The 17,463-nt window shown below is 40.4% G+C and overlaps 1 protein-coding gene across 1 annotated transcript; it reads right to left on the bottom strand.

The window, feature by feature from the left end:
- Nucleotides 1-13,179: 13,179 nt before the first annotated feature.
- LOC149256153 (germin-like protein subfamily 3 member 3) lies at nt 13,180-13,981 on the bottom strand. The gene has a single exon (XM_089457380.1). The coding sequence runs from the start codon at nt 13,920-13,922 to the stop codon at nt 13,275-13,277; it is 648 nt and encodes a 215-aa protein (XP_089313506.1). The 5' UTR covers nt 13,923-13,981; the 3' UTR covers nt 13,180-13,274.
- Between the last annotated feature and the right edge of the window lie 3,482 nt (nt 13,982-17,463).

The following is a 17,463-nucleotide window of genomic DNA, read 5'->3' on the forward strand; positions in this document are numbered from 1 at the left end:
CTGACTAGGATATCCAGTCAAAGCCCAAATCTGCTGTTTTAGCTGCAAAATGGTGCTTTCTACATGTACCCAAACAAGAAGGGATTTTCTCTCGGGGGTTTTAATAAAAATCTGAAATCTAAGATTTGTTACCTGATGTCTGCATTTTGGCTGAGGTCGTGATCTGCCTGACCCAATGGCACTGCTGATTGCCATATGATCGGTCTGAGCGCAATCTTTCAGATCTGACCCCTTATTGATTCGTTCTTCCATTTGCATATCGCCGTCTGCTAAACCTCTGCTCAATCGAAGCACTTTCCCACCGATCTGCTGCCTGGGTTCTGGGTTTTCTTGATTCTTGCTTGGATCGAGTAGATCCGGCCCAGAGCTGCAGAGATTTTTCCATGCAAATATGTGATGGAGCAAATCTGCCACATGCAGTCCCCCATCTTTGCATGCAGAAGACGAGAATAGAGGAACCGTGTTTGAATGAGCGATCCAGCCAGTCCCTGACTGTTTTCCGCCTCCAAGTTGAATTCTGAACCCAAGAATGTGCGGATCTCTGTCCTCGTACGTCTTCGCGTGCTTCTCCTTCAGCGCCGCCTTTGATTCATTTGGCCCGTCAAGCAATGGGTCGAAACGCTTCCGATCCACGCTCTTGAAGCCGATCCGGTGGGGGACAGTGGCTGCCCGCCCTGCATCCCCTTCTCCAGTCTCTACCTTCACTTCAGCAGCGTCGCCAGACGCGAGCACAATAACACTAGCAGAAAAAGAGGGAGAGCTTTTTCTCTTCCCTTTCAATTCCGCAGACAAGCGTAAACCAGAAATCAGAAATGTCGATTTTCGGAGGAAAGCATATCTGCAATTGACGAAACCGCCGTTCTTTAGCCTCCATTCCAGCGCTCGCTCCAGATGCGAGGCGACGAGGTTCGAACCCTGGACGAAACCTGCAACAGTCGACTTGGATCCCGCCATCGTTTTTCCCGTTGTATTTTTTCGTCGCATATCTTAGTATTTTACATTAATGAAATTAATTATTATTTTTGCTGCATCTTTGTGTTTATAGTTATCTCTGTAATTTATTGCGTTCCTGTTTAAATCCGGATCAGTGGTATCAAAGCGGTCTGCTTTTTCTCTGTTTTTCTTGCATGTCCCCAACAAGGTCGGGATATAAGGAGTTAGGGCTTGAACTGGTTGGACCTTTGCAAGACCAGCCTCACAAAACCCGACGGTCTCCCATGGCAGATGAAAAGAAGGACGAGGGAGTAGGAGATCGTATCAAAATCTTGCTCGAAGAATCCCTCGAGCGACAAAGGAACGCAATGATGGACAACTTTGCCCAGATCCTTCAACGGCTACCCAAGGGCGATGCATTGGCTTCCCACAGCTACTCTGGAAATGCCACACCGTTTAAGGTACAAGTTAATTTTTAAATCCCCATATTTGAGGGTCAGATAGACACAAATATTGTCGATAAATGGTTAAATCTGCTAGAGGGTTATTTTTATGTTCATGATTTTTCCAGTCGGGAAAATATTATTTTCGCTCTTCTCAAAGCAAGCCCCCACATCAAGGACTGGTGGGAAACCTACTGCGAGCAGAAGGATGAAAGTACCAGCTCACTATTTTCAGTCGCACCCACCTAGAATTCATTCCGGGATGCCATCAAGGAGCAGTACTACCCTGTCGGAAGCTATGAGGATCAATACATAAAGTGGACCACGCTGTGGCAGGGAAGGGACCAAGACGTGCCGGAGTTTACCAATATTTTCCATATCCTTCGCACGAAGTTGGGTATCAAGGATTCCGAGAAGAATTTTATACTCAAATACCACGGTTGCCTGCACAAGTACATCCAGGAAGAAATAGAATTCCTGAACATCTCCTCGCTCAACGCAGCATACCAATATGCCGTTAAGGTCGAGCAAAATTTTAAACAAAAGAAGTGAGACTTTTGATTTGCAAATCCAAAGCAAGGGAAAGGTGCCCTCAAACCACAGAACAAAGGACAAGGCCAAGGCGAGGTGGCCCAAGACAACCTGCCAAAGCTGCAAGCAAAGAACAATGCCGCGAAGCCAAAAAAGGACATGGGAAAATGGTGTGAGTTCCATAAGAGCTCCACTCACAACACAAGTGAGTGTCGGGCCAAGAAGTCACTGTTGGCTGAGCTAAAGGTTTCAAAATCAGATGAATGTTCCAACTTTGAATCAGAACCCGACAAGGGGAATGACAAAGGGAAGCATATTATCGATGCGGAGCCCAACGCCATCATTGCCACCACGAAGATCCAGAAGGAGGAACCTGAAGATCCAGAGGAGGAGGAGTGTCTCTTCCACTCCCAGATGTGGGTAAAGGGATCCCCGCTACAGTTCATTGTTGATAGCGGGAGCCAAAAGAACCTCATTTCGGCAGAGGTCGTGAAGCGGCTGGGCTTACCGACCATAGCACATCCACAACCGTACACCATCGGGTGGCTTCACCAAGGACGGGATCTTCGCGTGAGCCAGTAGTGTCGCCTTCCATACAACATCAAGCCCTTCACAGATGAGGTATTATGTGACATTTATCCCCTTGAAGTTTGTGATGTATTATTAGGACAACCATACTTGTGTAAGCGACCTGCTGTGTATGAATCAAGGCCCTGTGCTGTTATTATTACTTTAGGAAATAAGTTGTACAGGATACCGAAGGTAGCACCGCCTATCGCAGTCTTTGGTTACTGCAAAACAACACAGTAAGCTCATTTCCAAAACCGGGAAATTTGTTTTCCTGATGATACGCCCTCAAGGAGAGAAGACGATGGCCACGACCTCCAGACAGGGCCCCTCCGCACGACAACTACAGATGGACAAGGTCATGGAGGAGTATGAGGACATCTTCACCTCCCCCGTAGGGGTTCCTCTGCACTATCAGGTCAAGCACTCCATCAATCTGACCCCAGGTGTGCCGCTGCCTAATGGACCAATCTATCGGCGCTCCATTCTGGAGAACGATGAAATCAAGAGGCAGATTCAAGAGTTTCTACAGAAAGGTCACATCCGTCCGAGTTCATCGCCCTGTGGGAGCCCGATCGTGTTGGTACAGAAGAAGGATGGGACTTGGAGACTCTGTATTGACTATCGGGTGCTGAACAAGATCATTGTCCGTAATAGGTACCTGATCCCACGGATCAATGACCTCCTAGACCAATTGAATGGGGCAAAATATTTCAGCAAGATTGATTTGAAGTCATGATATCACTAGGTACCAATCAAACCCTCCGATGTGTGGAAGACTGCCTTCAAAGCCAAGGAGGGCCTTTTTGAATGGTTGGTTATGCCTTTCGAATTGACGAATGCTCCTACAACCTTCATGAGGCTAATGGATGACATCTTGCAGCCATTCACCAACTCATTTGTAGTGCTATACTTGGATGACATCCTAATCTTCAGCCAGAGTTGGGAATAGCACCTCTAGCACATCCGACAGGTTCTCCAAACACTGCAGCAACACAAGTTATGTGCCAATTTGGAGAAATGAACTTTTGGCATGACCCAAGTTCAGTATCTAGGATACATTATCGATGAACAGGGGGTGCATGTGGATCCAGCGAAGATCCAAGTCATTCGGGATTGGCCCTCTCCAACCACTCTAATGGAGCTCCGCGACTTTCTAGGTCTTTCCAACTTCTACCGCAAGTTCGTGTTGGGATTTTCTCATATCACTTGGCCCTTGAGTCAAGTCACCAAGGGAGGAGCGAAAGCAAAATTCTTTTGGTCTGAATCTCAACAGAAGGCATTCACAGAGTTGAAATACCGCCTCTTCTCGGCACCAGTTCTCACATTGCCGGACTTGCAACAACCATTTGAGGTTGAGACAGATGCCTCTGACTATACTATTGGGGCAGTCCTTACTTAACACGGGCATCCAGTGGCATATCACACTGAGACACTTTCAGACACAGTCCGGAAGTAGCCCACTTATGACAAAGATATGTATTCCATTGTGCAGCCCTGGCGACAATGGAAACATTACATTTTGGGGAAGGAAACGATCATCCACACAGACCACCGACCGCTCTAGTTCATACAGACCCAAGGGAAATTATAGAATGATCGCCATCAGAAGTGGTCCACATACCTGCAACAGTTCCATTTGAATATCAAGTATAAGAAGGGCAGCACCAATAATGCTGCAGATTGCCTCAGTCGACCACCGATCATGTCATTAACCACCATGCTCAACTCTTGTGGGCACAAGACTTCTAATTGGCCACTTCTCTACAAAAGCGACCCAGACTTTAGCCACCCATACCAAACACTCTTGGAGGGTCGGCATATTCCAGATTTTCACCTCCAGGATGCCCTGTTATGCCACCTGGGTCACCTTTGTGTTCCTTCAAGCGAGCATGCCAAGATGATTTGGGAATCACACTACAGTCGGGTTGCTGGGCATTTCGGGGTCGAGAAAACGGTGGCAGTACTACAGAAGTATTTCTACTGGTTGAATCTTCGACGGGATGTTGGGAAGTACATCAGATCATGCACTGTCTGTGCCATTGCCAAACCGATAGTCAAGAAGAAAGGCCTCTATACTCTGCTGCCTACCCCTAGTCGACCTTGGGAATCCATCTCCATGGATTACATGTCATGCCTTCCTTCCACTAAGCATGGAAATGACTGTGTTTTTGTGGTCGTTGACAGGTTCTCGAAGATGGCCATTATGGTGGTCTGCAAGAAGAATATCACATTATAAGCGACTGCTAAACTCTTCTTTGAACGAGTGTGGGTGCACTTTGGGATCCCACAGTCTATCATCTCAGATCGGGATCGCAGGTTCCTCAGTACATTTTGGTCCAGTCTCTGTTCGATGCTGGACACCAAACTCACTAAGTCCACAGCCTTCCATCCTCAAACTAATGGCCAGACAGAGGTTGTCAACAAGATGACTATACACATTCTGCGCATGTACAACTCAAAGCATCCACGCACATGGGATGAGAGCCTCCCCTATGTTCAACACAACTACAACCGGGCTCTCCACAGCTCGACTGGCCACAACCCTTTTCAGGTGGGCTTGGGATTCCAGCCACTATTTCCCATTGATGTGGCCATGCCATTTGCAGCTACTCACGCAGATTCGGCTCATGTCCATTCCGAAACAGATAAGGCAAACAACTTCATTGAGCACATCCAACATATTCGCCAGCAAGTCCATGAAATTTTGGAGAAATCAAATGCCAAGTACAAGCAGCGACATGATCGACATCAGGTCCCACACAAGTTTCAGGTGGGCGACAAAGTCTGGTTGCATTTGCAAAAGGAACGCCTTACCGGAGCCTATCATAAACTTAGACCACTCCGATATGGTCCTTACACCAATACCAAGGCTGTGGGAGACAATTCATTTGAGCTCAACATTCCCTCATTCCTTGGCATGCACCCAGTGTTCAATGTGGATCGCCTTCGGCCATACTTTCCACCATTACTAGACACATCCGACATTGCAGAACAACTCACACCCACAGAGTTAAATCCAGATTGCATGGAACAAGCTGCAACTGATCGGATCATGGACACATAGATCAAGCACACTCGCCAGCAGAACATCCAACTATATCGAGTTGTCAAAGCAAGCCAACTCCTTCACCAGGGCAAGTGGCTCACCAAGGACCAAGTTCAGCAGAAGTTTCCTCATCTCATGGAGGAACTCAACGCAATGGGGACCATTGCTTCCTAAGGGGGGAGGAATGATCTAGGTGGATATTGGTGGCCACCCACCAAGTCCACTTGGACCCCCACCATTGTTTCTTTCAGCTTTTCAGTTTCCTTAATTGTAGCACAGTTTACTATTTTTAGCAGTTTTTCGGGTCCTAAACTTCTGGAGCCGTTTTGAGGCCCTAAACGACGTTTTTTTGGGAAAACTGGGAGAAACATGGGTTGATGGGCCGATGTTGCTCTTCCCAAATTTGTAGTTCTCGGATAGATCTTTCTAACGAGATATTGTACGCGTCAAATGGAGATCGTATGCCAAAGTTACGACCCCGGGAAGTTGATGTACCAATTTACCCAAACAAAGCCCACAGTTTGGCGTTTCATCTTCTAGGGTTAGGTTTTTGGATGTTTAGGGTTTTCCATTGTTTCTCAACAATAAATAGGCCTTCGAGCCTCATTGTAACACAGTTCAGAGGCATGTAGCCACCACATCTCTTCTCAAAGATAAGCTACCATCGCCCTAGCTGTTTATTTCCATTTTCTGTTTGTAAGCATATCTCAGTATTTTACATTAATGAAATGAAGTATTATTTCCGCTGCATCTTTGTGTTTATGGTTATCTCTGTAATTTGTTGCATTCATGTTTAAATCCGGATCAATATGGTAGAGATAGATTCAACACTCATAATAATTCATGTATTTTTATTGTTTATAAACTAGAAAAAAAAACCATGTGAACAGATTTTGTGTCTAAATAAAAAAAGAATTAATAGCTTCACATTGTTGGGTTTACACAAATGGGCCTAATGAGCCTATACAGCGTGAGTGAGCCTAATGGTTAAGAGCATGTGATTTCTCCTAAGAAGTCGTAGGTAGAAAACTAGATGGGGTAGAGTATGTATGCCTTCTTAGACTTAGCAGTCAAAATCACTGCGCGGAGGTGGGTCCCTTGTCCCACAAACAAGGGAGTCTCATACACCAATGTAAATCCCTATCCCACAAATAAAAAAATCTCATACACCAATGTAGTGTCTAACTTGACTGTGACCTTAAAATTAAATTATTATTATTATTAAAAAAATAGATAATAAAATAAAAATAAAAAAACAACATACAAAAAAAATAATATCACCTTTTATATTAAAAACCACTTATACTCTAATAATACATCTCCATAATTAAGACATTAAATTGACATGGAGACTTTTTGTTTAGAGGAAAGCTCATATTCACACGACAATTTAAAAATGCTCTGTAAAATTAAATAGCAGTGGACATATTTTATGAGGAAAAGGACTATTTTCACATTGTAATGATAGATACATGAAGTGTGAATTAGTTTTATGAGAAATAGCTTTCTCATCTTATCATCTTCATCTATATATAATTTTAAATTTTAAATTATTTTTATATTAAAAAAAATAATTTTATTAATTTAAAATTATAAATTTTATAAAATTATATATATCAAATTATTATATTTTATAATTGCAATAAAATTAATTAAAATTTGTTAATTTAAAATTATATATATTTTTTAAATTATTTAATTTTATGTTATTATTTAAGTAATTGAAGCAAGAAGCTTATTTTACTATCCAGTATAAAAGATGTTAAGAAGCTTATTTTATAAAGCAGTATGAAAATGTAGATGTACATGTATAAATGTGTAGGTATATTAGATATTAAATATAAATAATTTTTAAATTTAGTGTTTTTATGTTGTAATTTTGATTTTATTGGTAAAATTATGCATGATTTATTTTAGATAAAAGAAAATTTAATATATATTAAGATAATGATTCAGTAACTATATTTAAATTTAACTAGTACAATCACTTTAAAAATATTAATGTGGGCCGAAGGCTTCATAAATATAACAAATAAAATTATTGGGAGATAAAGAATGTCTTACCAATGCATACATTTATCTAACATAAATATAACAAACAAAACTAATGTAACACGAAGAATGCATTACTAATGCACACATTTATCTGATTAAATTATCCATCAACTTTAACTTGAGAAAAAAAATTACACATTTTATTGTAAAATGATCATTTTGCTAAATAAAGTTTGTTTTTTTTTTTCAGTGGAAAAATCGAAATGTATTATATTAAGGTGATATAATAATCGTCATTACAGTTGTCTCAGAGGAGACATTTTGCTAATGTATGAGCATGTTACTGATGGTGGTGAGAGGATAGATACATATAGATGTGCAACAGAGGCCGCAGAATAATAGCTAGATACAACTAAACAGTTAAGATATCTGTAAATCAAAATGAGCGTCATAAGATGGACATGTAAGCTCAAGATGTAGATCGCAGAAAACAGACAGAGAGAAATAAGATGATATGTAAACGATGCATATCTGCTGAAAAGAGCAAAAAGTGCTCTATGCCGTAGAGGGCATAGATCCTGTAATAGATGACAAAATAGAGTGCAGAGGTTTGTGTGAATCCTGGAAGAGGCGGTGGTTCCTCCAATTCCAAATATACCAGCATGTAAGGATGAAGAGAGCACGCCATGTGGGGCGCTGTGAGCTCCACCAGAGGAACCCGTCCATAACAGATGCAAAGGATTGGTGAGGAAAACCGTAAATGTGTGAGCGCTCATACCAAATAGAAGAAACAGCAGCGCATCCAAAGAACATATGATAGTTTGATTCATGTTGAGCAGAACAGAGGAGACACCTGCTCGGACCATACCAACCTTTTTTTTGTAAAACCTCCCAAGTGAGATTTTTGTTATAGAAGAGAAGCCAGGAAAAAAGGATTGCTTTAAGGGGGCAGGGCGCTTTCCAGAGTTTTGTGGGGAAGATAGAGAGGGGAGGCGGGAGGGTGGATACAAGGAGAGAGTAGATATTTTTGACGGTGAGGGGGAGGGAAGGTTTCTGAAAGGACCAAACAAGCATATCCTTGGTGCCTGTTTGGGTGATAGGAATGCGGGAGAAACTGTTGATAGCAGAGCGCCAAAGGGGAATGAGGGGAGGAGGCAAGGCAAGCTGATGTTCATCTTTCCAAGTAGGCTGTTGTGAGGGCCATGATTCAATAAGCTTGTTCCAGGTGAAAAGGCCCTTTGTATGGAAGAAGGCAAGAAGATCAGGAGGGATGAAGGATTCTAGCCTGTGCTGAGTAGGGTCGATGCATATAAGAACATTCTCGCCAGTGACCAAGGACCAACTTAAATTCTGTAAGAAGAAAGATTGTATCTTCCTGAAGTTCAACCAGATTGTGGAGCCTTTTCTGATGCCAATGGAGGAGCGCCTGTGCCAGTAGGATAAGTTCCTCCCCTTGAGGTATTTCTGTCTGATAAATGTGCTCCAAGGATTGTTCCCAAAGATGCCTCGGTGTAGTGACTTGCAGAGTAACGCTTTTCCAAAAGCTCTTATGTGAAGCAATCCCCAGCCTCCAGCTTTCCTTGGTTTCATGATAGAGTCCATGTTTGCGAGGTGGATCTTTGTTTGGAATGAGTGTCCACCCCACATATAATTGGCAGCAATGGACTTCAATTTTCTTGTCACAGACGAGGGGAGAAGAAAGAGATGACTCCAAAAAACAGCTAGTTGAGAGAGCACCGCTTGCACCAATATGAACCTACCTGCGAGGGAGAGAAAGCGAAGTTCCCAGGTGGATATTTTGCTGTAGAATCGGTCTATAATCCAGTTCCAGTCGCGGACTCGATACCCCTTGGGCTTTAGGCGGAAGCCAAGATAAGTGAACCCATCGACCAGCAACGCTAGATTGATACCAAAACGGTCAGCAACCCATTGAGCAGTCTCAAGATTAGTATCATTGTGATAAAGCACAGTCTTTGATTTATTGATGGCCAAGCCAGTAGCTGAGTGGAACTTCTGAAAAATCACATATAAACACGCCCATGTGGATTTGCAGAGAGAGGCAAAAATCAAAATATCATCTACGAAGAGATTATGAGACAGAGTAATATTCTTGCAAATTTTTACAGGCTTGCATCTACCCTCTGTGACCGCGCAATTTATGTGGGTGCTGAGGCAATTCATGACCAGTATGAAGAGGAGAGGGGAGAGGGGGCATCCCTGTCGGAGCCCCCTCTCAGCTTTGAAAAAGGTTGATGGATTACCATTAATGATGACAGAGAAATTGACGCTCTCAACGCAAGCCATAATCCAAGATATGCCCTGTGAATGAATGCCGATCTTTGCAAGAAGAAGTCTGAGAAAGCCCCAATCGACGCAGTCAAAAGCCTTGTTTAAATCGATCTTGAGAGCAGCAGCATCTGTGTTTTTGGAGTAGATGGAGAAGAGACATTCTTGAGCCATTGCCACCGCATCGAGGATGAGCCTGCCTTTGAGAAAAGCGTGTTGATCTTTGGTAATGAAAGAGTTCAGCACTTTCTTCAATCTCTCAGCGATGATTTTGGATGTAATCTTGTAGAGACAATTACACAAAGCAATGGGCCTGTAGTCCCCAAAAGAAGTCGACTTGTCCTTCTTTGGAATAAGGGCAATGAAAGTGGCAGAGAGGGCGCCATGAATGTGTCCCGAGATGCGGGAAGCTTCAATCATACCCAGCAAGTCTGCCTTGAAGAGATCAAAGAAGTGAGTGAAAAATTCAATAGGCCAGCCATCGGGCCCGGGGCTCTTGTCCTTTTTAAAGCTCTTGATGGTGTCCGATAGTTCGCTCTCCGTAACCGGCCTGAAGAGTTCTTCATTTTTTCGATCATCAAACATGTTCGGCAAGTTTTCGACTGCCCACATCATGTCGGAGACATCACTTGGCTGTCTTTTATATTTTTCTTTGAAAAACCTAGTAGCTTCTGCCGAGATATCCTGTTGAGAGTAGAAATAGTCACCATTGCCATCATCGATCTTCCATATTGAGTTTTTTGCTCTACGGCCATTTGCCACATTGTGAAAAAACCTCGTGTTGCGGTCGCCTTCCTTCAGCCAGGTAGCGCGACTTTTGAGCCGCCAATGTAATTCCTCTTTTAACAAGAGGTCTTGTTTTCTTTTCCCAAGAGACCATAGGAGAATTTTTTTGTCCATGGTGAGACCGCTGAGATGGGTAGAGGAGGACAGGAATTCAATCTCCTTGTTAATGCTTTGTAGATCCCGCCTATCCTGTTTGACTTTCCGGAACTGCCACTCTTTAGTAGCGTCTCTGAGAGACTGGATCTTTTCCCGAAAGGTGATCCACTTAGCCTCCTCGGATAGAAGAAGATTAGCCCAGTATTTCTTTATGAACTCGTTGAACGAGTCGTCAAGAAGGAGCGCTCTGTTAAACTTAAAAGCATAGCCCGAAGCATGCTCCATAAACATCCATTTTAATAAAATTGGCCTGTGGTCAGATGGGGACACAGAACCAGTCGATGCCGACGGGATCCCCCACTGTTCTATAATACTGGCATTGAGAATGAATCTATCGATTCTCTTGGCAATGTAAGCTGTGCCTAGTCTGCCATTATCCCAGGTGGGGATCAGACTATCAGGAGTAATATCGACCAGATCCTTGTTAAGAAGCACCTGTCTCATGAAATCAGTCATGCTATCCTTTTTTCGACATTGGCCCCAGCATTCTTTTGAGTTGAGAGTAAGGTTGAGATCACCTTTGGAGAGTATGGTCCCTACGAAGCCGCCATGGTGAAATTGGTAGACACGCTGCTCTTAGGAAGCAGTGCGAGAGCATCTCGGTTCAAATCCGAGTGGCGGTATTTTTCCAGGAAGGCTGATCTAAGTGTGAAAATGGGATACTACACCTACCTCTATTATATAGATTCCAAGATTCTATGGCAAGGACGTAGGGCTCGCCTGACATAAGGAGGGCGAGGACGTATCGATGCGAAAAGTGACACGTAGAAATGCAATATCATATATCTATGCTATAAGCTCTAGCCAGAGCAGCTAGTCATAGCAGCTAGTAATATTAATGAATGTTATAAATAATAATGATGAACTTATCATCGATGAACTTATTAGAATTGGAATAATCTCAAATCCCTAGGATATTGGTGAGGAAAGAACCACTTGACACAAATTAAATTTTTTAAATTTATTAAAAATCAATGCAACTTAACAAAACATATTCTTAATTAAAAAACAAAATAACAAAAAAATCTTAATTTGAAACATGCCATTGAAAATAAATAATAAATTTAAAAGAAAAGAAACACAACATTTTAAAAACAAAAACAGACAAATTAGATTTCAGTGTTTTAGTTTTGTAATGAAAAAATTACCACATTTAACAATGAAATCTTACAATATTGTTGCAAATAGATTTCTGAGTTAATTTATTATTGAAACCATCTCTGGGTCATCATTTTCATGAAACATAATATTACACTTCGCCAATCAAACCTCAACTGAAAATTTCGTAACCAAATAAAGTATTATATAAAAAATGGTGCAGTTAATTGATCGATTTCTAGTTATTATCTTTTTATATAGAACATATATTTAAGGGAATTTTCCGGCATTTCAAAGATGATATTTGGGCTAAACTGATTGATTATAGCTTTGATATTTGGGCTAAACTGATTGATTATAGCTTTGATATCTTTGGCAACTTATTTCAATAGGTATAGTGAATTACAATCATTAATATGCACGTAAGAGAGTTATTTGATCCTATAATCTTTTATTCGTCTTTCGCATCATTCAACCACTCAAATTAATTCACTAATCCACTGATACCGAATTCATTATTTTTTTTTCCAAAATAGTTTAATAAACCTTCTTTTCTTACTCTCAACCACTTAGTGATCAAAATATATTTTTTTAACTTAAAAATTTATAAAAACACACCCAATAATGTTGAAAGTCAAAAGTAAAAAACAAAGGAAGGCCCACTTAAGAAAGTAATATTTTATTAGTTATTATTTATTAAATATCTGATATATTTCAAAATTTATAATTTTTATTTTATTTTTATTTTTATTCAAAATTTATAATTTTTTATTTTTTTATTTTTTCTGTGTTAGGTTATATGAGCCTTGAAATAATTGTCATGTTTTATAGCTTGAATAGCTTTTGTTTATAAGTATTTTAGGTTTCAAAATTATTTAGATATTGCACTTTGTCTAGAACACACCAATCTTTAGCATTCTTGAATTTTTGCTCACAAAATTTAAAAGTGATAACATTTACACCACAAAGTATCGTAACAAAACAGACCATCTACTTTAAAAACTAGTAAACTCCAAAAACACTATAAATTTTAACATAATATCATTTCAACCTGTCATATATATATATATATAGCATTTCAACCTCTCATATATATATAGTATTTTAAAATCTTAATATCCAGAATCAGTTCACAGGACAACTTTACCAAATCACTTGTGAAACTTTAGAGAGAATTTACTGCAGTGCAATATATATATGAATGAAAAGCACATCCAACTTCCACTACGGATTTCAGTTGCGACAAATTTTTTTATTTGATTCAGAAACACAATTTACTATACATTATGATAATGTGCAAAGCAACAGATATGCAGCAATCATACTAAACCAACATAACGTTAAAGGATGAAATTTCATGAGAATGAGGCAGTCCAACATGAACATCGAACCAGTTGAAGCTAGAAGGAACAATAGCAAATATAAATTTGCTAGCCACTTCCTCCTAAGAAAGCCTTGAGGCGCTTCACCTCAGCATCTGAAAGGAACGTAGTCTTCTCGATGACAGAAGAAGGAAGATTGCTGGCAAAGAGAGCAAGGGGAACAATTTGCAATCCAGGAAGAGGGCTGCTGAAGGAAGCAAATGCAATGGCTTTATGTTTCCCCACATTGATCTGGTAATGAAGCAATCCTCTGGGGAACACCATGATGTCTCCTTTGTGGAGCGTTTTGCTGTACACAGTATTGCTTGAGGATATGAATCCAGCACAGATTACTCCTTTAATCACCAGCAGGACCTCATTTCCTGCTGGATGGATGTGCAGTGGAATGACACCTTTGGGCGCGAGGTCGAGTCTCGCTATCGACACGCCGAGGCCGTTCACCGCCGGAAACTGTGCCGAGAAGGCGGGAGTTACAGCGGCACCGATGTTGTTGCTCACGTTCCCGGCCGCTCCCAATCCGGTGAAGAAAAAATTATCTGCAGTTAAGGACGAAGCCGCCTTGCACGGATAACCACTGGGAGTTATCTCCGACGACAAGTCTGCTACGCAGAAATCTTGCGCACGCGAAGGCTGAAAAGCTAAATTGCAGAGGACTAGTACAATGGCTAGCAGAGAGGCAATATTGGAAATCGCCATGATTGATGAATCCAATGCTATAATTGCAGAAGGGCTTTTTTTCACAATGTGCAGCTAGTGAAGAACCAAACGAAGTTTATAGGGTCGCATAGTAACCACAGAAAGGTCCAAACTGGTCGCCCGGGGTAGTTTGTTTCTTTTTCCCGTGGGCCCTGTTATGGGACCAGGCGAGCTGCCATGAACGTGAAGATCACGGTGCTTCGTTTTCTGCGCAGCATGTACTGTCCACAGAAGGGATATCCTTTGAACGTTTCAAGATTGTCTTATCACTCTGGGACTTTGGATGGCACCACAAATTCTCGTGATTGCTCCTCGTGCAGTCTGACAAGTCTCTCGGAATTCTTGTCGCCTAAAGCCTGGTGGAGTCGAGAGGGAAGAAATTCCAAAAAGCCAGCGGCCGACGCTTACTGTCGACTTTTGACTTTCTTGTTGCGTTCAAAAGTCACAGTTGTCGTGACTGTGAGATTTTGTATTCATGACAATCGGAGCTCTGCCAGGAGATTGATTTTAAGATTGCTTCTAGATAAGGTTATTAGAAGTGGTGGAGATTTTTCTAAGAAAATTTCAAAAACAAAAAAAAAAAACACTACAGAGGTAATGTTCTGTTTTCTTTGTTCCAGGATTTTTTTGTGCACAGGGAACAGAGTATTTCACCGCCATAAAAATATTTCTATTGATTAAAACAAAAATCACTGATACATATTCATCCTCTTTTACTGAGAGAGATTTACAAAAAAAACATTCAACCAAAACTCTCTTTTCACCTTGAGAATTTATTGACCTGGGTTTACTGCTGTAACCATAAAAACATTTCTATTGATTAAAACAAAAATCACTGATACATATTCATACTCTTTTACTGAGAGGGATTTACAAAAAAAACATTCAACCAAAACTCTGTTTTCACCCTGAGAATTTACTGAGCTGGGTTTACTGCTGTAAAATCCCTTTTACATTTACTGCTCTAATAAATTTTTACATACATCTCCACACAAAATGATGTGCTTACATTCCCACACTGCTGTGCATATTCTACATACCTCACTCAAACATATGCACGAGCTCTCACATATTACAAAACATATTACAACACACTACCCCTTTTCATTTTTGAAAACAAAATAAAAAACACAATTACATTTTACGTTTCGTAAATATTTTTAACACATTGACCAGACCATGCCTTTCTTTAAATGCACCATACCTCCGATACATATAAAAACATTAAAATTTAAATCACCTACCAATACTTCTACGGGCACATTTAATTCATTAATTATTTTACCGCGGTCAACCAATCTTCAAATCCACGTAAATATTAAATGCTGGCTCGTATGCATCTTCAGGCGATCGACGACAGAGAGCGCGGACAGAGAGCGCGGGAGCAGATCTGACGGTGGAGGAGAATATCAGAAGGCATTACATAACTGAACAATAGCTCTCGAAAAATGACGGTGGAGGAGAATATCAGAAGGCATTACATAACTGAACAATAGCTCTCGAAAAATTACGTTTGCTTACGTATGGGGAGAGCCACGCGTCTGCACCAAATTTTATCGGAGTCAAAAATACGGAAACCACTTTTACGCAAAAGCGGTCCGATATGCATAAAATGGTTTATGGTTTTGCTGAGCGCTTTTTGGGCGTCAACGCAGTTTAAATTACATATTCAACAAAAAGTTAGCTATAAAAGAGTAAATTGGCGTTAACGTTGGTTTGAGATAAGGTGTTTCTTTTTGGAAATGTAATATAGGTTAAATTTTCTCATTATTAGTATTGAGGATTAGTTTTTTTTGGGTGTATTTTGTTTTTTAATGTAAAATTTGAATAAGATTAAATTTGATCTGTATAGTTATTTGGTAAATCTCGAATTAAGATAGATATAGGTTGGTTGGTAGAATATATATATATATATGATGAAACTATGGGTTGTCAAAACCTTAAGCCAAGAAGCCACCAAAAGTAAATTGACTATTTTACCTCAATTTAATTTTAATTATTAATTCTATCTTTTATTTTATTTTTATTTTTTATGTAATTTTATCCAGTAAAAATGTTTATAGGGCAAGACATTATAACATATCTATCACACCAGGCTAGAGAGCACCTCTTGGTGTAAAAAAAACGTTATAAAATAAAAATAAAATAAACTATTTATAAGATATTTTGATTTTGAAATGAGTTATGGTTTTTGGGGAAATGGTATTGATAAGCCACGATATTGGCCCATGGTGTTTTGACAAAGTTTATTTACAAGTTAATAAAATCCATGGTTAAGAATTTTGTTATATTGTATGTTTATTATAAGCACTAAGCTTTAGTTTAAAAAATGTTATAAAATAAAGTTGAAATAAAATGTTTATAGAATTTTTTGATTTTGAAATGAATTATGGATTTTGGGTATGTGGTATTGATAAGTCATGGTATTGACTCATGGTATTGTAAGAAAGCCTATTTAGAAGTTAATAATATTGTTATATTGTAAATATTAAATTTGTATATGCTTATTAATTGTCGAAGACTTCGTATTTCAACTTAAGGTGGATCTATCACAACAATAGAATTGGAGCAGAGAGAACTCGATGCAAATGACCTAGGGTTTGGAGGCCTGTAGAATAATGACAAACCTGAGGGATCTGCCTGGTGACGCACGAATTGTAGTCGACAGAGGCGATGCAAGCCCCAGAGGGAGGCGTGGGGAGAGATCCCCTCCTACCGTAATGTAATAGCCAACGAATCAAGTGGGAAAACCTGATACCAGTCTAGTCCCCTTGAAGTCGTCAACCCTAACAATGGTCCTATCCTTGGAGCTCGATAGTAGGAAAGAAGCAGAGGGCAATGTTTGCCTTGTGCAATGGAGAAACCTCGTTTTGTAAACCCACTGAACAAATTGGAAAAATATCGCAGTTATATGAAGGACCATGCGATGATATGAAAATTCATTAGAGTTTGGTCAATAGAGAAGGATCTGATAAAATGGATACAACAGAAATGATAGCCAAAAGGTCATATAGAACTCAAATTAGGAGCTAGAGGATTCTTTATGGTAATATTCTCAAACCTACAAGATAAGGAAATGGTTTTTGAAAGTGGTCCATATTTTTACCATAATGCAGGGCTATTCATGAGATACTAGGAGGAATGCTATAACCCAGATAAGGAGCAATTTCTGGCAGCCCCTATTTGGGTGCGACTCTTCGGCCTCCCAGTGGATTTCTGGGACTTGGAAATCCTAGAAGGCATTGAAAACTCGATAGGTGGATTTTTGAAAATAGAAGAATCCACACACAAGGGAAGATACACCTCCTATGTCTGAATCTGCGTCTATATGAATATCTTGAAGCCCATCCCTGACTTGGTGGAACTAGAGTACCAAGAAGAGATATGGCAACAAACCCTGGATTATGAGCACATCCTGTTTCGTTGTCGTCGATGTCATGAGTATGGTCACCTCTACAAAGCATGTCTGATGAACCAGGAAGTACTGATAGATCTAAAGGAGGAGCAGGATAAGAATCCCCCACAAGAGGCAAATGAGGGG

Source organism: Pinus tabuliformis, chromosome 7, assembly GCF_031772625.1.
Source record: "Pinus tabuliformis cultivar Carrire ecotype Pingquan chromosome 7, CPIR1, whole genome shotgun sequence".
Classification (NCBI taxonomy): domain Eukaryota; kingdom Viridiplantae; phylum Streptophyta; class Pinopsida; order Pinales; family Pinaceae; genus Pinus; species Pinus tabuliformis.